The following is a 23142-nucleotide window of genomic DNA, read 5'->3' on the forward strand; positions in this document are numbered from 1 at the left end:
CAATCAATCAATCAATCAATCAATCAATCAATCAATGTTTATTTATATAGCCCAATATCACAAATGTTACATTTGTGTCAGTGGACTTCACAGTTTGTACAGAATATCAGTATGACAATACGACACCCTCTGTCCTTAGACCCTCACATCGTACAAGGAAAAACTTCCAGAGAAAAACCCACAGTTTAAAGGGGAACATGGGAGAAACCTCAGGGAGAGCAACAGAGGAGGGATCCCTCTCCCAGGACGGACAGACGTGCAATAGATGCCGTGTGTCCTTCTGTTTGTTCCTTTTGGCCAGTCCTCCAGACCTCTTTTTGTTTCCCGTTTCGCTTGTGTGAGCAAACGGCTGATTATCAATAAATGCTCGTTACCAAGTACCGGTTATTGCGTGTATTCTTTCATGTTGCGGGTCTCAGCACGAGCCACTACCGCGGAGTAGAGGTTGGGGCCGTAACAACATATCCAAGACACTGTGAAATGTACTTTGCACTTCAATGGAGTAATAAAAAGTTAAAATGGACATTTTCTTTGTTGATTGAGCTGATTGAATTATGTAGTTATGGGGAAATCCCAGTTAACTAGTCAAATTTACAATATATTATCGTATTATTTACATTTTGATATGGACAGTAAGTTACTGGCTGTGTTGCATTACTTCTACAGTAAAAGTGTGAAAATACAGGTAATTACTGTTATTTATGTACAGCAAGGTACCATAATACCACAGCTCTGTACTAATTCCATGGGCATGGCGACTGTAAAGTCACAGTATTTAGTTGTACTATTATTCTAATTTACTGTAAAATATCTACAGTAAATTACTGTGAAATCCATGCAACTAGTAGCCAGTAATTTACTGTAATTGTACAGCCAAACATTTTACAGTGTATGTTTGCCCCGCCCCCTGCGTTGTGTAAACTACCAATCTCCTTGCGGTAGCAGATACCTGTCAATTGGTGCTTCCATGGACCTCATCTGTAATGGAAGCTCGTCGAGGGTACAATTTGTATTTCAACAGAAAAGTAGTTATATACATAATTGTGTTTGAAAATAAAACACAAATGTTTATATGAATTGTTACAAGACTTCGATTTTCTATAGTACAAATCTGGGCCATTTGTTGTATACTTTCTCCAAACACATGCAGTACAAATGCCTATTTGGAGTCTTCAAAAGGGGCAGTAGAAGGACTTTACATTTTGTTAAAGACAGGACGATATAAGGTGTTGTGATCATGGGAATGAGCATGTACAGGGAAAGTGTGCTGGAGGCTGAAGACGTTGACTGGGACTGATGGATTGATGAGGCTGATGAGACTGAAGAATCTGCAAGGAAAGAACTAGGGGCAGAGAAATAATATATTATACATATATTAAAAGACAGCAGCGACATAAGAGGCCAACAAGAGTGACAAGGGTGTGTCACTGTGCTGAAGGAAAGTTGTGAACAGCTATCCAGGCCAGTCTCTAAATACTTTCCAAAGTGTAACAATGCTGTTGCTGGAGTACTGATCTAGTGGATCTAGTGTTCATATCATGTGTTTACCATATCCTGTTAAAATACTCTGTCCAACATAGTCAGTATTGTGAAGAAGATTTTTACAACGCTTATTATATATCAGAATCAGAAACATGTTTATTACCAGGTAGGGTTACACGTACGAGGAATTTGACGTGGTAAAAAAAGAATACATTATTGTACTCTGGAAAGATAGCAGAAAACATGCATTATTGTACTCAGGGGTGGAGTTTGACAAAGGATTACTCAAAAAGTACAAAGTAAAAGTACTTGATGGTACTTGTGCTAATAGTCCAAGTAGTACTGAATCCAACAGTACCAATTTCATTAAGAACTTATTGCACAAAATCATTTTATCTCTTATCAAAGATGGCCAAAAAAATGCATTATTTTACTCAGGGGTGGAGTTTGACAAAGGATTACTCAAAAAGTACACAGTAAAAGTACTTGATTGTACTTATGGTAGTAGTCTAACAAGTACTGAGTCCAACAGTATCACTTTTATTAAGGATGTATGGCTACAAATTATTTTATCTCATCAAATATAGCAGAAGTTGCATGATTTTTTTCTCAGGAGGGGAATTTGAGAGTATTACCCAGAAAAAAGACAGTAAAAGTACTTCATTTTATTGTTGGTTGCAGTCAAACTAGGACTGAGTCAAACAGTGTTAGTTTTTTAAAGAACTTATGTTAAAAATAATTTGTATTGCATGAAGCAGAAAAAACATGCATTATTTTACTCTTGCGTTAGTGCCGCTTCTCAGCGATTACCGTAAAGGCACTATACATCGCGCACTCAAAAATGAAGAACTGCTCATTTGACCAAGCAAATTTGAGAGACTGCTGAGTTGACCGCAGTCAAATAGAGAGGCGTAGCCATTACTGACAGCCTATACCAGGTAAATACACACTTCTACTTGTATAAAACTGACCTTTGTACGATTAATACTCCATAAAATACTGCAGATCCTTTATATTACCTCTTTCTAATCTACACACATACAAGTATTTAACTGAAGTTACACCACAGTGTTGTTGATACGGAGTTGGAGTTTATTCCCCTGTCACATACTAGGTAATGTTTTCAAGAAACATTGAACAGTGCTGCTACATATGACACAGGGAAAAAAGAAAAGACTCTGAACCCTTTCTTTGCCATGATATAAAAATAGTGTTGCTACAAAAGTAAAAATTAGGCTTACTAATAAGACAACTCAGATCTGAAGCTACACAGGAATCTGCTGCCAAAGTGCAATAAAAAAGACAAAATTAATAGAATCAAACCCATAATTGCGGTCTTGTGTGTGTGCGGACTGTCACTGTTGACAACGTCAGCGAAATAGTAGGCTTGTTTGAGACAAGCAAGACCTGCGCAGTTGCGATCAACGTCTTGCTAGTGCGTTGCATGATGGTTAGTCATTTTGTCCGACTTGCTCTGGAGGCTCGCCCACATGAGACTTTGAAATCTCGCGGGACAAAGACGCCCGCAGCCTTGAGAGCGAGGCGAGGCGAGTTGGCGCAGTTGCTCTCCACGAGCTGCGGAAGCGAAATGCTTGATGGGAAACGGCTCGCTGGTATCTCGAGCTGAGCGCTCATTGGTGGTTGTTACCACGTGCTGCTGATGAAACTCTCCAATTGGCTGGCAAAAGTTTGTTGTTGTTTTGTGTCAGTTTTACGTCGCCACATCCATTCCCATTTTTCATCATTGTTCCACACTGTTTATCATCATGAAATTAATATCTATATATTTTATACTATACTGATTACCGTTTTCATACTTTATATATCTTAGCATATTCATACACACTGTTCATACTGCTCACAGGCTGATATCTAGTGTATTCATACCCCACTGTTTATTCATCATTCAATTCATTCATGTTATTCTGTAGATTGTGTACATTACTTTCCACTTCACTGCTTGTTGCACCTGGTTAGAAGCTCAACTGTATTTTGTTGTCTCAGTACCTGTAATATGTGCAATAACAATAAAGTTTCTCTTTAAGTTAAACCAAATCATTAAAATAAAATCTATTGTAATGTAATGATTTGGTTTAACCTTATTTATTGAATACATCATTTAAAATGGTAAGATTAAATCAAATTACATCCATGTTGTACACATCATAAAGCTTAAAGTGGCAGCTAAAGAATTAACACAGCAGCAGGTCTGTTCAATTCATGCTCATTAAGCTTCATGTGTGCGGATCTGAAGGGACTGATCATTTGTAGCCTGTCCACCTATCAGTTTTGCAAACATTAAGAGGGAGGAGCATTTCTAATTATGGAACCCAGTCACTGGTGTGGTTCATCATCATGACTGAATTAACAAACCTATATAAAGCAATGGAGATCACCTTTGTCTACAGTGGGTAAAATGGAATTTGTGGTGCTTACACTGCGTGATGGACAGGGAGACATCACTGTAAGAGTCTCACAAGACATTTCCCAAAGACTACAAAATGGTGAGTAAACAACTAAATTGCATTCCAACAATCTGGATATGATTTTAAATGATGTAAATTATTTTTCAGATAACAGTTTAGCAGCTGCACGTATGCAGCAAGCAAGGGCTGCAACAAATGCACAAGGTAATCTATCATTTAAATCAAAAATGGTATTGTCTTTTAATGCAAATCAAACAAATGACATATTCATGTTTATTGTAAACAAATATTTAATTTTCTCTCAATCACAGTCCCTTTAGATCATGTCATTCTCCATACAATGCATGTGGGATTTCTATTGCATCCACTTCATCTGCAACGAAAAACGCCAACGCAATTTCCGCCATTACAAACCCAGCCAGTCAAGCCGACTCCGAGTCCGAGCTGTCCGACTTAAGACGAGCATTTTGACACCTCCCCCGGCTGCGATCGGCTACTCTCGTCTACTTTCGAGGCGAGCCGCAATGTGTCTCAAACAAGCCTAGGATCAATGAAGCACAACATCCCCAATGTGTAGTGTCAACCCAGTCTCACGGCATTTCGTGTTCACCAACACGATTTTTAATCTATTGATTCGTGTTCACCATCACGATTTGCCCCTTTTTTTCGTGTTGCACAGCACGATTTTAAAAGCAATGTATTTCTACTGGTAACGTGTTTCGTGCCTGCAGGCTGCAGCCTAAGGCTGCAGCACGTCTTTTTCTCCGGTCGGGTCGCGGAAGACCGGAAGCTGTGTGGTTCATAAAAACATGTTCTTATTCAATATCAAGCCACAGTTATTGCTTTTATTTTAAATCGTATAATTTCGGACTTTTGTTGTCGTCTGTGAGGAAAATAAATGGGGCTCAGAGCCTCAGGATACTGAAATCTGTATTTTTTAAATCTTTTTTCCTTCTAATTTGTTATTCTTTTCAAAATAACACACTGTTATTTACTCACCAATAACACACAATTATCCTTGCTTTTATTTATTGGCTTAGTTCCATAATCTCGGGGTTTTTTGGCGTCCGTCAGGAATTGAATTTCAAAATAAATATAACCGGAAACAGACGTAGCATTTCGAGCGATTACCCAAGATCCTCAGCTATGGTTTTAAGCTCGCTGATTGGATGTGTTAGCCGCAATGCATGCTGGGATTTGGTGTTTATATTATATGAAATCCGGAAAACATTTTAAAAGTATAAAATAATACTTAATTCCGAGTGCTCTTGCTTTTCTCTTTGAAAGTCATCACATAACGGCATTGTAATACACGGTTCGGCTGCATTACATATTACAGATCTGCCGTAGTTCTTTATTTAGAGAGCCCTGATGAGAAGACCTTTGGAAAAACTGGAAGAAATGGCGCCGAAACTGAATACTTGACGTGGATCATAAATATATCAACAATTAAACAACATCTTCAATTTCTCTTCACACAATACGTCTCCTTGCAGTATCAACACTAATTCGCCTGACTTTTACATTTGATCTAATTCATAGATAGGTTATATTTACACCATAACGGTGCACAGCTGATAGAAAAGGACTGTAGTTTTCAAAGATATTACTGATTTTCTTTGAATGTAAGAATGTAAATACTGAGTCTGAAATAGTATAGCAATATGCTGTAAAATGATGTGAAAGCATAAAACTATACATCTTCAGATGTTGTACATACACACTAATAATACAAAGTTATTATGGCTGTGTGCACCTCCTAGTGGTTAAAGCACGTTATTGAATTATTGTTTGTATGTGTTATATTTGATTACAAAAATATTAAGAGTACTACTTTCATAGGGGGAAAGTATAAATATAGAAATATAGAATATCAAAAATCAAGAAGATACTATAAGTGATCTCTACAATAAAACAGTTTAGTGCAGGATGTACACAGATATTAATAGGAGGAGGTGCAAAACAGAAAAACGGATTAACCTTTATTTAAACATTAAATATTAAGCCTGACAAAGCAATTAACGTCTAATATATTGCTTTCCTGCAATGTTAACTATGTTGAAGCACTTATTTTAACTGATATTATACACATTAATTATACTCTTATGTATGTAGATAGAATAAGAAATGTGCAGAATATGACAGTTTAATGGTGGAGGTACACACATATTGATAGATGTCTTGTAATGCACTGTTGAGGAACCTGTGACCCACGTTTTTCATTCATTGCATAACTACACCGTAGTTGTGTATGATATGTCAATAAACCTTTGAAAATCTTGAAAGGGATGTGCAAAATAGCCATAATATACAGTCTTTAATTAACTATTAGTAGAGAATAACGAGTAATGAATATACTTTATTACTTGTTTCCATTCATGTCAATTGCAGATACATGTTTAGTCTTCTCAAGCACCAACTATCAAATATCTCTCCTGATTGTTGGCACTTGACAATCACCTTACCTGAATTTTACTCAGATCACGTGTAACTAAAGTCTGATTTAAGGGTTGTTTATATTTCACATAATTAATCAGAATCTGCAAAGTAACTCAAATAAATGCAGTGGAGTAAAAATACCAGGTTAACATCTGAATTGTAGTGGAGTAGAATTACAAAGTAGCAATGAGCTGTCATGTGGGTATACGGCATTAATATAATGCTGCGCATTATGGACACAAGTGATTTTCACCCATTTATTAATTATATGTTTTACATTTGATAACACCAATGTGTTTAATAATGGCAACTTCTAATTGTGGGAAAAACGAAAACGTTCAGTAGAGATAGAACATTTTGCGAAACACAATAGCCAGCATGTGTAGTTCTGGAGGGGTGTTCGATTCCAGTTTTGGATAGTCTGGCATGGTTTCGTTCCATTTCACACAGCTGTTTGACGCTCTGCGTAACCTTACGGGAACTGTAGTCCTAAACGATAGCTGGGGATTATGGGTAGTGTAGTGTCTTCGGCCATCCTAAACTCAGAAATGTTGACAATCGCAATGATGCTCAAAATGTCCCTTATAGGCCTACGTCTGTTTCCGGTTATTTTTATTTTGAAATTCAGTTCCTGACGGACACCAAAAAAGCCCGAGATTATGGAATTAAACCAATAAATAAAAGCAAGGATAATTGTGTGTTATTGGTGAGTAAATAACAGTGTGTTATTTTGAAAAGAATAACAAATTAGAAGGAAAGAAATATTTAAAAATACAGATTTCAGTATCCTGAGGCTCTGAGCCCCATTTATTTTCCTCACAGACGGCAACAAAAGTCCGAAATTATACGATTTAAAATAAAAGCAATAATTGTGGCTTGATATTGAGTAAGAACATGTTTTTATGAACCACACAGCTTCCGGTCTTCCACGACCCGACCGGAGAAAAAGACGTGCTGCAGCCTGCAGGCACGAAACACGTTACCAGTAGAAATACATTGCTTTTAAAATCGTGCTGTGCAACACGAAAAAAAAGGGGCAAATCGTGATGGTGAACACGAATCAATAGATTAAAAATCGTGTTGGTGAACACGAAATGCCGTGAGACTGGGTTGGAAATCGGGAGTCTCCCGCGAAAATCGGGAGGGTTGACAAGTATGTCATTAGGTGAGATTAACGCTGAAACATAGCGTATTCCCCAAATGTAAATATGCATCGCAACAATGTTCATATGTTTACTACAGTTTATGTCTTTAAAGTTTACACCGCAACAATGTTCTCCTAATTTCCATGGAGATTACTTTGACTTACGAGTTCTGCTGTTATCTTATATTAAATTGCTATATGTAAAATCATATCATGGTTGTCAGGCTGTTCTGTTCTTGTGTGTTGTCGTTATGCGCGTGTTTGGATAGCCTATTAGTGCGTGCGTCCTGTGCACACGTTTTTCTTTTTCTTCCAGTCACCACGTGATAGTGGGGGGTCGCCAGTCTCTGGCACTGTTATTTTGGGGGTCGCGGGCTGAAAAGTTTGGGAACCCTTGCTCTAGAGCAGTGATGTTTTGGGGCTGTCGCTGGGCAACACGGACTTTCAACTCCCTCCAAAGATTTTCTATGGGGTTGAGATCTGGAGACTGGCTAGGCCACTCCAGGACCTTGAAATGCTTCTTACGAAGCCACTCCTTCGTTGCCCGGGCAGTGTGTTTGGGATCATTGTCATGCTGAAAGACCCAGCCACGTTTCATCTTCAATGCCCTTGCTGATGGAAGGAGGTTGTCACTCAAAATCTCACGATACATGGCCCCATTCATTCTTTCCTTTACACGGATCAGTCGTCCTGGTCCCTTTGCAGAAAAACAGCCCCAAAGCATGATGTTTCCACCCCCATGTTTCACAGTAGCTATGGTGTTCTTTGGATGCAACTCAGCATTCTTTCTCCTCCAAACACGTCTAGTTGAGTTTTTACCAAAAAGTTCTATTTTGGTTTCATCTGACCATATGACATTCTCCCAATCCTCTTCTGGATCATCTAAATGCTCTCTAGCAAACTTCAGACGGGCCTGGACATGTACTGGCTTAAGCAGGGGGACACGTCTGGCACTACAGGATTTGAGTCCCTGGCGGCGTAGTGTGTTACTGATGGTAGCCTTTGTTACTTTGGGCCCAGCTCTCTGCAGGTCATTGACTAGGTCCCCCCGTGTGGTTCTGGGATTTTTGCTCACCGTTCTTGTGATCATTTTGACCCCACGGGGTGAGATCTTGCGTGGAGCCCCAGATCGAGGGAGAGTATCAGTGGTCTTGTATGTCTTCCATTTTCTAATAATTGCTCCCACAGTTGATTTCTTCACACCAAGCTGCTTACCTATTGCAGATTCAGTCCTCCCTGCCTGGTGCAGGTCTACAATTTTGTTTCTGGTGTCCTTTGACAGCTCTTTGGTCTTGGCCATAGTGAAGTTTGGAGTGTGACTGTTTGAGGTTGTGGACAGGTGTCTTTTATACTGATAACGAGTTCAAACAGGTGCCATTAATACAGTTAACAAGTGGAGGACAGAGGAGGCTCTTAAAGAAGAAGTTACAGGTCTGTGAGAGCCAGACATCTTGTTTGTTTGTAGGTGACCAAATACTTATTTTACCGAGGAATTTACAAATTAATTCATTAAATATCCTACAATGTGATTTCCTGGATTCTTTCCCCCCATTCTGTCTCTCATAGTTGAAGTGTACCTAGGATGAAAATTACAGGCCTCACTCATCTTTTTAAGTGGGAGAACTTGCACAATTGGTGGCTGACTAAATACTTTTTTGCCCCTCTGTATGTGGTTGGCTTAAAGTTTGCTCGATGTGTAAAACAAGCCATGTTAGCCAACATTAAACAAACTGAAATCAGATTCACACGATAGTGAAGGTAAACACATTTGAAAAGACTTCTGTATTTGTGTGGCACTGCGCCACATATTTCAAATCCTTCTGGTTAGAAGCAACCACACTTTTATGTCAACAAAGCTATTTCCTGTTCTTGACACACAAGTGTCTTCTCTAAATATGCTAAACTTGTTTACCTGGATGGTGAAGTATGGCAATCAGCATTCAGGTTAAGCAATAGTGAGAAACAAAACATACTGGAAGAGTACGTTTCTAAGGCCCTAGCGGCCTAGCCACACCAAGATGAAAGGGGTTGTATCCGCTACAGTTCTCTATCTTATAGACAGTTCGGCCACACGAGACCGACAGGGAAACGCAGATAACGATAACGGGTCCCAAGGTGGGTAGATCTGCAGACGCAACGCTCTGGGGGGCCAAACGGCTCCGTATCTATGCCCTATACAATCATTTCCTGATAACGATGACGCAATAGCCCCACCTCTCCCCAACTCTACTGCTCTCCCCGCGTCATTGCTGGTGATGTGTTTCGCCAACAACAACAACAACAACAACAACAATGGCGGATCACAGGGTTGATTTTAGATATTTTGGTAAAATTACTTCTGCCTAGTGTTAGATTAGAAGGTCAATACTATTTTCATAGGTGAAAGGTAAATACAATACAACAATGCTTAGAGTAGAGATTGGAAAATAGAGGAAACACCTAATATTTCCTGAATATCGTTGGTGGTTTCCACACAATCTCATGTCGCATTTATATAATTTAGACAATTATAAAGTCATACATTCATTGGTTATCTAGAAATATTAACTAATGTTATCTCTAACATGTTTTTTTAAAATTATGGATGGAGTTACTCCATGTTCAGCTGAGCAATCAAGAAAAACAGGTATGAGGAGGGAGTGGCGTATAACATCATCTGTGGGATGGCAATGAGAGACTTAATCATCGGGACTCTCTGCGCTTACTGACAAATGTATCGACAGCACAGGATGGCAGCCTGGACGGTGTGGACGCTCCTGATGTGTGCAGTCCTCACTGGGCAAGGTGAGCTTTTACCAGAAAATTGTCCATTGTCCAAGTGTTAGAGGTTATTTTTAGTTTTTAATAACATCTTAGGATAAAGATTGAATATAAACTCTATAAAGACAGGGGCTTTGTCTCGTTGATTTTATAGAGAAATGAATTAATGTCTTTGAAATGGTAATAATTATCTTTAATTGATTGTAAATCATAGGTAGGTGTATTCAAGTTTTCAAACGGGTTTGAGAGAATGACTTGCAATAACTTGGTTATTGTCAGCCTCGTCACCTGTCAACACACCTGTTAACATAACACTGTCTGACACGTCTGCCGAGATATTTAGGCCTAACAATTAAACACACACACACACACACACACACACACACACACACACACACACTTCTGCACACATTATTAACTCATGTTTCTCTCTTCCTTGTGTCTCTACAGGCTCAAAGGCGCAGGGTGAGTTCAGTAACATTTAACAATGAACACATCTAAAACGGCACTCCATTTCCTCCAGCTTTTTCTGGGACATTCCTACACATTTTCCTCTTTCCCTAAAACACATTTTTACAATCCAGAAGTGAATTTAAAACCATCCGAAAATCTAAATGTTGTTCTGTAAATTATTTCCTTGTATATCGACAGTAAGGTGGGGTAGGTAAGTTTGAGAAACCGGCTCGAGATACACTTTTTGTTATATTCCATGGAATTCTCTTAACATCCTGATAGCAATGAATATCTTAAGTGCTTTGACAAAAAATCCATAAAAAAATGTCATCTGTGGAAGCCGTAATGCTGTAAAAAGCACGACCAATCATTTTAGCCGGCCCGGCTAAAGTAACTGGATGGCCTGCCTGCCTGTCAGCCTTCCATCTGTGCACAAACGTATCTCGTGCCCTCATGAGTCATTGGTCATGTGCGCGTTCCTGTGTGTTGGAGGAGGGGCTCTGTGAGGAAGTGGCAGATAGTTTCCGGCTGTGTATTTTCAAATTCTAGTGCACTCGAGCTGGTTTCTCCAAAATGACCTACCCCACCTTTAATGAAAGCAACAATGTCCCAACTAAGGTATTCATCAATAATAACCACCTATTCAGCCAAGATTGGGTTGAAGGCTTAAAGGGACAAATTACGCTATAGAGCCAAATAATACTGAGGATAACAAGACATTGACAAAAATAGTGCCAAACACTGCAGTTCATCAAGTGGCCACTAGAGGCCGGCTGCAGAAGGGAGTGAATCTCCATAGACCCCTATGTTAATTAAGTCAAATTTTGGTCCGTATTGCCTACTTAGATATTCATGGTAACTCACCAATTCAAAGTCGAATGAGTCTTGAGTGGAACTTTCGTGCCGGGGCCCTTAAAGGAATGGTCCACTCATTAGATAATTAATCAAAACTTCAGTATTTAGTGAAACGTTATGTTTAAACCATACCCTGAAGAAATCAGCGATATTCCCCGGTAAATAATGATTTTATAGCTCTTTTTTATCAAGACCTGTATATTCCGTCTGGCCGCCGCCATGTTTGCCATTTTCAGTAGTCACGTGATGGTCGTGACGTCATCCATGCGTTCACTTTGTCAACACACGGAAACATGGTGGAGTATTTCAGTTCGGACTCGTCAGCAGAGGAACAAGTTTTGACCAATGTGAAGAGATTGGATGGGGGAATTCATCCATACATATCAGTATGACAATACGACACCCTCTGTCCTAAGACCCTCACATCGTACAAGGAAAAACTTCCGAAGAAAACCCACAGTTTAAAGGGAACATGGGAGAAACCTCAGGGAGAGCAACAGAGGAGGGATCCCTCTCCCAGGAGGGACAGACGTGCAATAGATGCCGTGTATAAATTGAAAAGATAATACATTTGCAACATAGGTAGTCCAAATGTTTGGAAATGCATGTGTGTATAATGGGAAGATGATATAAGATACTATATGTATGCATGTAGTACCACCCTTGCTAGCGATTCCCTCTTTATAGTTTAGCATACTCAGCTTCGTTGTCCCTGGCCATAGAATCACGATTTTATGGGGCCGGAAAAACTGGGGGGAAATACACACTAGCCGGTACTACGCTATATGGAAAGGCCACCAAAAACTGTCCTGGCCTGGACGTTAAAACGGGGCTAGCCGCTGCAATGGAAATGTGCTATAACATACCTTATTCTTACTCCGAGCACTACTTCTGCTCCTCCGTCGCTTCACACTTGCAGAGGGCGATTTCTCTACTGGCCGAACTGGTGTCCTGGTCGGTGATGACACCAGAAAGACCGATGGTACTGCATCTCCATTGAGTAATGGTTGTTCTTTAAATCCCATGTTATGTTTGATCATACTCTCAGAGTAGTCGTCCGGAAATGTGAAATGTTCGCTGCATACATGAGCCTGTAAATCTCTCGGTTCGGGCCGGCCACATTTCGCTAGCCACTGCCTCCGAATGTACTTCTTATGCTTACCTTTTGGCAACAGATGGAACCGAGCATTCCGTGGATTGTTCCTATCCGAATTATGGCAATATTTCGCGATACAGTGAGGCATATTTGAAGAGAGAAACTACAGTAAATAACATGGAGATCAACGTGTCTTCGAAAACCAAACGCATGGATTACGTCACGTCCGGAAAATGGCGGCGCCCACAGTGTTGATGTTATTTCGGTATATAATCAGTTTAAAATCACTGATAATGTCATCGGATTAAAAAAAAAAAAGAGAGACTGGCAGAGACTGGTCTGTTTTATCGGATGATAATTTTTTAAAAATGAGTGTCATGAGCATACCATTCCTTTAATATCCGACACACCTGAAGCGGATGTATTAGCCTATTTTGAATGTATATTATTAATTACACACAGTTGTCTCTGTCAGATTGTGGAGTAGCACCCCTGAACACGAGGGTAGTTGGTGGTGGAAATGCCACAGCCGGGTCATGGCCCTGGCAGGTCAGCATGCACAATATAGGGCAACGTCACTTCTGTGGAGGGACCCTCATCAGTGACCAGTGGGTCCTCACAGCAGCCCACTGCATTATGAGGTAATATAATATCCTACTACCTGCATCTGTTGCCTTTTCCAACTCTATACTAAAACGTTATCACTTGTAGCTTCGAACAATTGGTGGCCATTACCTGATTCACATAAGCATTACAGTAGTAGAGTGTTTTATTTTGTGGCTGCAATGCACATTAAGCATACATACATACACATGTAATGAGTCAATGGTATTCACAAAGGCTGTCTTTGTTGTTAAACAGTAAGCAAAGAGTAAAGGTAAACAAAAACAAAAATTCTCTAAAAATGTCACGTCATGCAGAAACACAAAAAACCAAGCCACCATTATGTTGTTTTGTAACCCTTGGTGCAGACTTTTAACCACCTTAAACTCCAGACACCAAATGCCTTCTCACATAAAACAAGTGTAAAGGACCCTGCAACTCTTAAAATTACAAACCCTGACAATGTGCAACCATACATTTCTTTGTGTCAAAATGTGTTCAGGAGAGGTCTTTATTCATTTTCCCGTTCTTTTCCAGTGTCACACCTAGTTCATATACTCTTTACTTTGGAAGAGAGACTCAGTCCGGACCTAATGTTCATGAGGTTCAACGCACTTTGTCCCAGATCATCGTCCATCCGGACTACAATAACACATTGTTTAACAACGACATCGCACTGATGAAGCTCAGCAGCGCAGTCAGTTTCAATGACTACATCAGACCTGTATGCCTGGCGAGTAACTCCAGCCAGTTTCACAACTCCACCTCCTGCTGGGGCACAGGTTGGGGCTAGGAAAGGATGGTGAGTATTTGTATGCTAACATGCTAACCCTAGCATGAACCTTGAAGCACAGCACTTCTGTTTTAGTTTGGTTGGGTAGAACTATTGCAAACTAGTTGTCTTGCTAACAGACAACCTCTCCTGCTCTCTCTGAATTAAACTGAATCATTACATTACATGTTACTTGTTAGACACTTTTATCCAAAGCGACTTACATACTCTATACCAGGGATGGGCAAATGGCGGCCCGCGGCCATTTGCGGCCCTCGGATCAATTTAGAAAACAAGGTAATTAAAAAAAAAAAATTATATATTTTTTTAATTAAAAAAAAAAATTATATATTTTTTTTAACTTATATTACTGATATGTGATTTCGTTCGGCAGCCAAATACCGCGAAATAATCTGTGACGTGTTTGTGTGTATTGTGTTTGTTTCCCGGGGGAAACTCACAAGAAACACCGGCTGTTGTTATGCCTGCTGTGACGTTAAATTACTCCGTTCTCCGCTTGTAATTATGCCGTTACAAGCTTCAAAGTTGTATTTATCATGAATTTGAATTTGGCAAAACGAGTTTAATATTCTAAAAGTCAAGACTGTATTTATTTGAAATCAGATGAAAACAAACTGTAACGAACCCCGAAAAACTAGTTTTTTTACACAAATCCACTTTTATTTTGAAATCAGCCGTTGGTTGCTACTTCCGACTGATTTCGATAGAGCGGGTAACATATGAACACGGCCCTATGTGGATGTCAGCATGAGCAAGAGAAAGATATTTGAGGAAAATCGTGTTTTCCAAGAAAAGTGGGAGAACGAGTATCTTTTCACTGAATTCAGGGGTAAACCACAATGTTTAATATGTTTGCAGACCGTTGCTGTCATGAAAGTAAGCAACTTGAGCCGCCACTACAACACTGTGCACAAGGACAAATATGACAGGTACACCGGGGCTGCCAGAGCAGCGATCCTAGCGGACCTGAAAGGGAAAGTACAAAACAACAGTGCTTTTTCACCCAGGTCACAAGTGTCCAAGAATCAAGTCTGAAAGCATCATATGCTGTCTCACTCCAGCTTGCCAAAGCAAAGAAGCCACTTTCAGAAGGAGAGTTGGTGAAAACATGCGCGATTGAGATGGCTAACGCCTTTGGAAATGAGAAAATGGCTAAACATTTTGAAACTGTGTCCCTCTCCCGACGCACAGTGACTCGCAGGATTTTTAACATTCAAAGTCATGTGGAGGGAAAGCTGAAACAAATCATGTCTGACTGTTCATACTTTTCGTTAGCGTTAGATGAGAGTACAGACGTTACCGATGTTAGCCAGCTACTGGTGTACGCAAGATCAATAAATGCGTCATTTGATGTACACGAGGAACTATTAAAACTTGTACCACTGCATGGCACAACAAAGGGATCGGACATTTTCGAGGCAGTGAAGGGTGTTGTCAGCGAATATGGTGGATTTGACAAGCTATCTGCCGTTGTTACTGATGGGGCTCCATCAATGCAAGGAAGGCGCACTGGCTTCGCTGGACTTCTCCGTCAAAGTGGTGTGGATTGCCCGATACTGCACTGCATCATACACCAGGAGGCCCTCTGTGCAAAGAATCTGAACTTCACACATGTCATGGATGTGGTAACAAAAGTTACCAATCTGATTCGGGGGGGGGACAGGTCTCTAAATCATCGGAAATTCACAGCCTTTCTAGAGGAGGTGGATGCTGCCTACGGTGATTTACAGCTGCACACAGACATCAGGTGGATGAGCCGTGGTAAATGCCTGGAGAGGTTTTACGCACTGCGGCTCGAAATTCCCGTGTTTTTGGAGAACAGCCTTACTGCGGATACAAGTGCGTACTGTGACACATTGAGGGATCCACACTTTCTCTGTGACATGGCATTTCTCACTGATATAAGTGGACATCTCAATTGCTTGAATATCCGGTTGCAAGGCAAAGATCAGACCGTGTCCGACCTTTTTGGTCATGTGAATAGTTTTCAGATGAAACTCGGCCTGTTCAGAGATAACCTTGCGTCAGATCCCCCGAATTTGACACACTTCCCCGCATGTGGAGAGCTGCGCAATGACATCCCCGAATTGGCCGAATGTGAGATGACGATCCACCGCTACAGAGAAGCCCTTAAAATGTTGCAGGATCAATTCAACAATCGCTTTCAGGATTTCCACGACATGCGAGGCACAATCCAGCTTTTCACTGACCCCATCTCAGCGGGTGTGAATGACCAGCCACCTGAACTACAAATGGAACTGTGCGAACTACAAGGTGACTTATTTTTCCAAATGAAACGGAATGAGAGGGGAGTGTCGTTTTGGAGACTGTTGCCCGAGACCCGCTTCCCTCTCTTGAGAGATGTTGCGCTTAAACAGGCCAGCATGTTCGGGAGCACATACATATGTGAGAGCAACTTCTCCATGATGAAGCACATCAAATCAAAAGAGAGAAACAGACTGTCAGACGAAACGCTGTTTCATCTGATGCAGCTTGGATGCACTGGCATCGATGTTGACATTCCCCTTATTGTGCGTCAGCAGAGACAGGCTACAAGTCTCTTAAATTCCAGTTAGACAACTAATGTCTGGGTTAGTGTTCATGTTTATGTCATGTTAGAGCAGGGTTTATTCTCGCCCGCCGCTTCCAGAGGCCCCAGGTGTGCGGCTGGGCTGAGCAGCTGTGAGCGCAGCTTTCTGCTGTGGATGAGAGGGCAGATCTGAGAGGAGGGGGGGGGGGTCTGACTTCATGTTTATGTCATGTTACTGTTTAATCTTAATGCACACTTTCCAATAGTTTAAAAGTTGTATTCCACTGTTAAATAACCTGTTCAATACAAACATGCCACTTGTAAAAATTAAATAACATTTCTGTGAACTGATGTTTGTTTTGTGAGCTTATTAGAGGATGTTCCCTTAAAGATAGAAACATATCAATGAAAATGTCAAACTTAGTATATGTTAATAATTACATACAATACGTGGAATTTGTGTTTTTGTGTGTTCCAATTGAATCTGCGGCCCCCTGGTGGCCAGTACATACATTATTTGGCCCCCACCATCATCAAAGTTGCCCATCCCTGCTCTATACTGTGGGCAATCCCCACAGGAGATGTCTTGCCCAGTGTCTTGCCCAGGGACACAACGACATGCTGACTGCAGTGGGGTTTGAACCTGTGCTACCCTGATCCGAACACCACCACACTAATCCACTGCGCCACACGCCTCCCCTGAATCCATAATAAATGTTGATTGGAGAGATTATAGATCATGTTAAAACAAAGTAGTTGTTTCTGTTCAATATTTAGTTTATATATACAGTAAACATCAATTTAAACTAGACGATGAATAAGGAAAAAATGCTTTATCCAGTTTATATTCTATCCACACCCCTTTTTTTCACATCACATTTTGTGCTAGTCCCACCCCTGCCAATTATTAATGTTTGAGGTACAAAAACAATTGCATTATCAGAAGACTTGTTGAGTCTTGTTCAGCTTGTCCCAGAATACTAAAACAATCCATTAAAAGTGTGCAAAAGAAGGAAAATTAAAAGTGTGTCTGTCTTCTGATTTTTTACTCTCTCTCACAGAGGCCTTACCGAGCGCTTACTCGCTGCAAGAGGTTCAGGTTCCTGTCATTGGAGGAAAGCAGTGCGGTTGCATCTACCGCTCAGACATTAACATCACTAATGGAATGATTTGTGCGGGACAAGAGAACAAAGGCCTATGTCAGGTTGTAAAAACAATCCCTTGTATTAGCTGTGCTAATTTGCTTTGTTGCTATTAAAGCAACACAATGTAAGATGTGTTGTTTTTTTTGTTTGCCCCGACTGTGCATTTCTTTTTAAGGACATTACTTTTGAACAAAAACTTGTTAAAGTTAACAATTTTGCTTAAGAAGCCACATTCTCACAGAGAGTTGAGGCAAAGCAGCCAGAGGACACAGAGAGAAACTAATTAAAGAGAAATATGATCTTGTTGCACCCAAATCAAATGACAATCATCTAACAGTTTTTGTTTTGTCCCTTCTTTTCAGGGGGACTCCGGTGGTCCTTTGCAATGCAAACAAGCCTCAATGTGGATCCAGTCTGGCATCGCCAGTTTTGGAATACCGTGTGCTACAGCTGGTTTCCCTGAAGTCTACGCCCGAGTGTCTGAGTTCGAGACTTGGGTAATAGATCAAGTAGCGGGGGCGAAGGTAAACTTTGTGACTTTCACCTCCAACGGCACTGACCAAGACAACAGTTTCGAGTGTCGCAGTTCACCCACAAAAGCTCCAAATACGACTTCCACAGCAACAACTGTTTTTACTGAGCTTACATTGATTGTCATTGTTGGGACAGTGCTCCTAGAGCACACTGTAGCTCCATAGTGCTGCAATGCGCTAACAACTTCTCAATGTCCTTTTCTGTTGTGTTGGGTTATGTTTGTCTCTTAAATTGTTTGACTAACATTCTACTTATATGTACTACATCAGTTCCATCACTGTAGTTTTGGAGCATGGTTTTGTCTCTGTGGAAAGGTTTTTTGTACTTACAAACTTAATTCAAAAATACCAATGATTGTAATAACTAATGGTAGAGCCATTCTTGTTGTCAGTTGCACTACAACACCCTATATTAAAGCAAATAATAAAAGATGATCTGTTTTTCTCTTTCAAAAAAGATCACAAACCTCTCTATATTTTTTGATTCCAGATATGAACAATATAGCATAATATTTAAGTTGTATGTAACTTCACACCATGGAACTGAATAGTCATTTTGACTAAGGTGGAGCACGACTCGCTTCAAGACATGTAACCTACCACAATAATGACTTCCTTCCCTATAGTGAATGATAATTAAGAATACAGCTATGTTAACTGAGCTTTCTTATTACACTCATGGTTGTGCATAAAGTAGGCTACTGTGCCTTTGTATGCCGGATCAGAACCAAGCTTTTTTTTGGTAGTAGTATTGCTAGGAGCATGAACATGTTTGGTTTGGAAGCATGTTAGTACATTTTAGTGTTAGCATGTTAAAATGTGTACAGTTAACATGAACTTGCAATTATAGCTCTTATTTCAGAAAAGCCACTACAAAGATCTTTTAATTTTCTGTTGATGTTGGTGGCCCCTTTGGAAAAAGTGATAGTGGTTTACCGGAATGAATTTCCCATGACAAACATTGTCATGGGAAATTCATTAAAGATCTTGATCTTTGTGTTAGCTACCTAAGAGATTAATTAAACCACGTTGCATTCCCACTAGGAGAGTCGTTTCTGAAATGTTGTTGCAACATAAACTTTGCATATAGGGTATTCGTTGATGACATATCACATTAATTAGTGTAGCAACCTGCAGTTTTAAATGAAAGCGCTGTTGTCAGCCTGCAACCTGAAATGAAACGTCACATCTATTGCAATACATTTGCTGCCTCTCTTATCATTCGACAGACCGCTTAAAAATGTTCAGCATTTTCAGGCTAACATTACCTGCCCAAGTAGGCTCCAGCTTTGAACTGTTGTTTGCATGATATAATGTTTAGCAAGGACTCAAAAAGGAAGTAAAGCAACAGGTTAGGGCAAATTCTTTATTCCATGGTACCAGTATTAATCATATACTGCACTTGGTGAATTTAAAAGAAATCGTACAAGTTATGTAAAAACAATGTGGGAATCTTCACCTGAAAACAGGTTTAAACGTTTTAAAAATAAAAGGAAAGGGAATGGAAGCAGACATTTTTTTACGAATCTCCTGGCTGCAGCAGTACCCAAATGGAAGGTCTTCTCCTTCGCTTTCTACCAATATCCTGTACGAGTGCTGGTCTTTAAAAGCATTTTCACAATCGGTGACATGGCCTTTTTCATGGTGATGGTGGTACTAATAATGGGAAGAAGGCGAAGAGGGAAACGGTGAGTGTCCATGCTTAATAAGCGTGGTTGGCCACGAACAGGGAGTCTGCGCCGGCAGCACTGGCTCCAGAGGAAGCATATTTGCCCTGGCAGGCGAGGTTGTTAGCCTGTATGAGACAAAAAGCACAATATTACTTAATGCACAATACAGAAAGGGGTTGCTTGCAGTCCATACAGTTCTATGAACACTCTACTGCGGCTTCTGTGTAACACAACACTTTTTTATAGACGTACAAACTTTTAAATAATATTATTCATACATACCAGAGCTCTCTTGATGAACTCCTCCTGGCATGCCTTTCCATTCTCCGTCTTGCCGCACCAAGCTTTGAGGGCAGAGGCCTGCAGGGCACGGCCGTATGAGAAGGTCACGGCCCAGGGCCTGTGCAGAGGGCACTGGTTCATGGCGTTCAGATTGAAAGAGGCCTCCTCCTCACTCTGGCCACCAGACAGGAAGGTAATGCCTAAACAGGAAGAGCATGAGTGTTTAGCTGTGCTAGCAAAGTTGGCAAATGTGTGCAACTCAACAAGGCAGTATTGTGTGCATCCTGCTTACCAGTGACTGCAGGGGGCACAGTGCGACGCAGGGCAGTAACGGTGGCCATGGCGATCTCCTGGTTGGTGTATTTGTGTGAGCAGGAGTGTCCGGCAGTAACCATGTTGGGCTTGAGCAGTGTTCCCTCCAGGTAGACGTGGTGGTCGGACAGGGCCTTGTAGACGGCAGCCAGGACCTTCTCAGTGACGTACTGGCAGCGCTTCAGGTCATGGTCACCGCATGGTCACCGCAAACCTATATAAATCAATATAAATCAATGGAGATCACCTTTGTCTACAGTGGGTAAAATGGAATTTCCGCCATTGCAAACCCAGCCAGTCAAGCCGACTCCGAGTCCGAGCTGTCCGACTTAAGACGAGCTTTTTGACACCTCCCCCAGCTGCGATCGGCTACTCTCGTCTACTTTCGAGGCGAGCCGCGAGTTCTCTAAAGGCCCTGACACACCAAGCAGTCACCAGAGGACTAGCCGACGCTGAAGTCGGCTGTTGCCTGGCCGTGTTCTCCTGCGTTTTGGCCATGTGTCGCACGGGAACACACCGCACCGACTTCAGTGCATGAGTGGCAATAACTCTTCTTACCAGCAGGCGGCGGTAGTGTGTATTCGTCATTCAAAAGAGGCAACAACCGAAGACAGAGAAGAAGAAGAGTATCTTTTCTCCGTAATATCATACAGAGCTGGCCTCTCCTGGATCAAGGTGATGAGCAGGTCTTCGTTTGCATCATTCCAGATCGCCATGATGAGATGAAAATGAATAGCAGTCTGTGTGTGCCTTCTTAAATCGTTTGTTTACGTCCCTCACTTCCGCTTCGCTTCTCATGCACTGATTTGCTAGCTGAACAGCCAATCAGAGTGATTATTTGGTCCGACTGCCAGACCCGACGCATGGCCGATTCAACATGTTGAATCGGCCATGCATCGGGTCTGGCAGTCCAAATAAGGCGTGTCACGGTCGACGGTGCGGGACACACCAACCTGACTACGGCGCCGCGAATGCCCGACAGCCTCTGACGGCCTCTGACTCCCAAAATCGGGTTGGTGTGTCAGGGCCTTAACAAGCCTACTGCCCACTGCCGACTAGCCACGCCCCGACACATGGGGTCTAGCCGGCCAATCACAACGCTTTGATGCGTTCAAGTGCATTATTCTGGCACGGGAAGATTATGTAATAGGACATTAACGCTAAAACAGAATATTGTTGTTCTATTTCTCCTCCAACACACACGAACGCGCACATGACCAATGAGGGCACGAGAGAAGTTTGTGCCCCGATGGAAGGCTGACAGGCAGGAAGCCGTAATACTGTAAAAAGTACAACCAATTGGTTGTACTTTTTACAGTATAGGACTTCAGAGACATGTTTTGTATATATCTGAAACCTATAATATATTGATGAAAAACAGTATAATAGGAGACCTTTAAAGAGACCACTTACTTAAAGGAACAGCCTGTTCTGTGGGTCAAATGTAGCAGCACTATTGCAAAGTTACTATATTTATAAATCAAGAACAACCAACAATTCTGCGAACTTTAAGATGTCTAAACCAAACTTAATCTAATAATCTTAACTTTCTAACAGTAGAAAATATGTTTCCATCCTTAAAAGTGTTTTTTTGTGCAAACTTATTAATGAAGTAGAAAGTATTTTAATGATGCAACACATCAAAATATAATTAATAGTTAACATGATATCTTATCGTTATGGTCGACAAAGAGATTTGCACGGTTTGAAGACAACAAAAAATTTGATATACAGATGGAGAGAAATGTTCCTGGAAGTCACTTTTAGGTTGGTATTTTCAAATGCATTACACACCAGACGTATTTAAAGGTGGATATAAAATCTAATGTTGCATAACAGCTATAACACTCAATAATGCATAGAGTTTTAGAGTGTAATCAACCAGTCAGTCAGTGTGTGTTTTAACCTCTTAAACCCAAAAACTCATGCTATGCAGCCAAACATGTTCAAACCCACAGAACTTTATTTCAATTCGAGAGGAGATCCCAAAGTTTCCAAAGACACCAAGGACACCTTTTTGGGGAAATGTGATTTTTTTTTCAACCTGAAAATAACTTTACTGGAAATAATAAGGTGAATACTGCATGTAACAAATTATTTAAAGGATTTCAATGTGTGTGTATTGTATTGTGTGTAAGTAGCTTAAAACATTCATTTGGTCTTAACCACATGTCAAGATAGGACCCTTAAAAAGGTTTAAGGGCTGAGCAGTAAAGGGTAACGTTCAGGATAAAAAGGAAATATAGAAATGGACACTGCAGATTTTCAGGTTGTAAAAAGTTGGCAGTGTGAGCATGTCAAGAGATAAATGTTCATTATAACACAGAAAGAAAACATAGCACTGCTGAAACAATTAGATAATCTACAGGGTCACAGATAGCAAACATACACAGTCAGTAGAATGATCCTGGTTTACTGTTGCATTCCCGTTAACCTCCACTAGGGGGCACACATGAGCAACAATGACTTTCTTTATCAATAGTCAGTTTTAAGATACAAATAATAAGGATAAATAAGAATTATACGATGAATTAATGGGGTTTCAACAATCTCTAAACACAACTAACAAAGAGTTTTAATCAAATATCCTGAGAGAAATGTTTGAGTGTCATGTTATGT

At 40.7% G+C, this 23142-nt stretch overlaps 1 protein-coding gene and 1 pseudogene across 1 annotated transcript; one reads left to right on the top strand and one right to left on the bottom strand.

Annotated features, from left to right (window-relative positions):
* Positions 1 to 10189: 10189 nt before the first annotated feature.
* Positions 10190 to 18671, top strand: LOC117459334 (chymotrypsin-like protease CTRL-1; annotated as a pseudogene).
* Positions 18672 to 19611: 940 nt separating this feature from the next.
* LOC117459427 (fructose-bisphosphate aldolase A-like) lies at positions 19612 to 20726 on the bottom strand (the record flags this gene model as incomplete). The annotated part of the gene is made up of 3 exons (XM_034100207.2): positions 19612 to 20054; positions 20212 to 20411; positions 20504 to 20726. Coding segments are annotated over 3 exons (516 nt in total), but the record flags the coding sequence as incomplete, so codon positions are not given.
* Positions 20727 to 23142: the final 2416 nt, after the last annotated feature.

The sequence above is a fragment of the Pseudochaenichthys georgianus genome, chromosome 15 (genome assembly GCF_902827115.2).
Source record: "Pseudochaenichthys georgianus chromosome 15, fPseGeo1.2, whole genome shotgun sequence".
NCBI lineage: Eukaryota > Metazoa > Chordata > Actinopteri > Perciformes > Channichthyidae > Pseudochaenichthys > Pseudochaenichthys georgianus.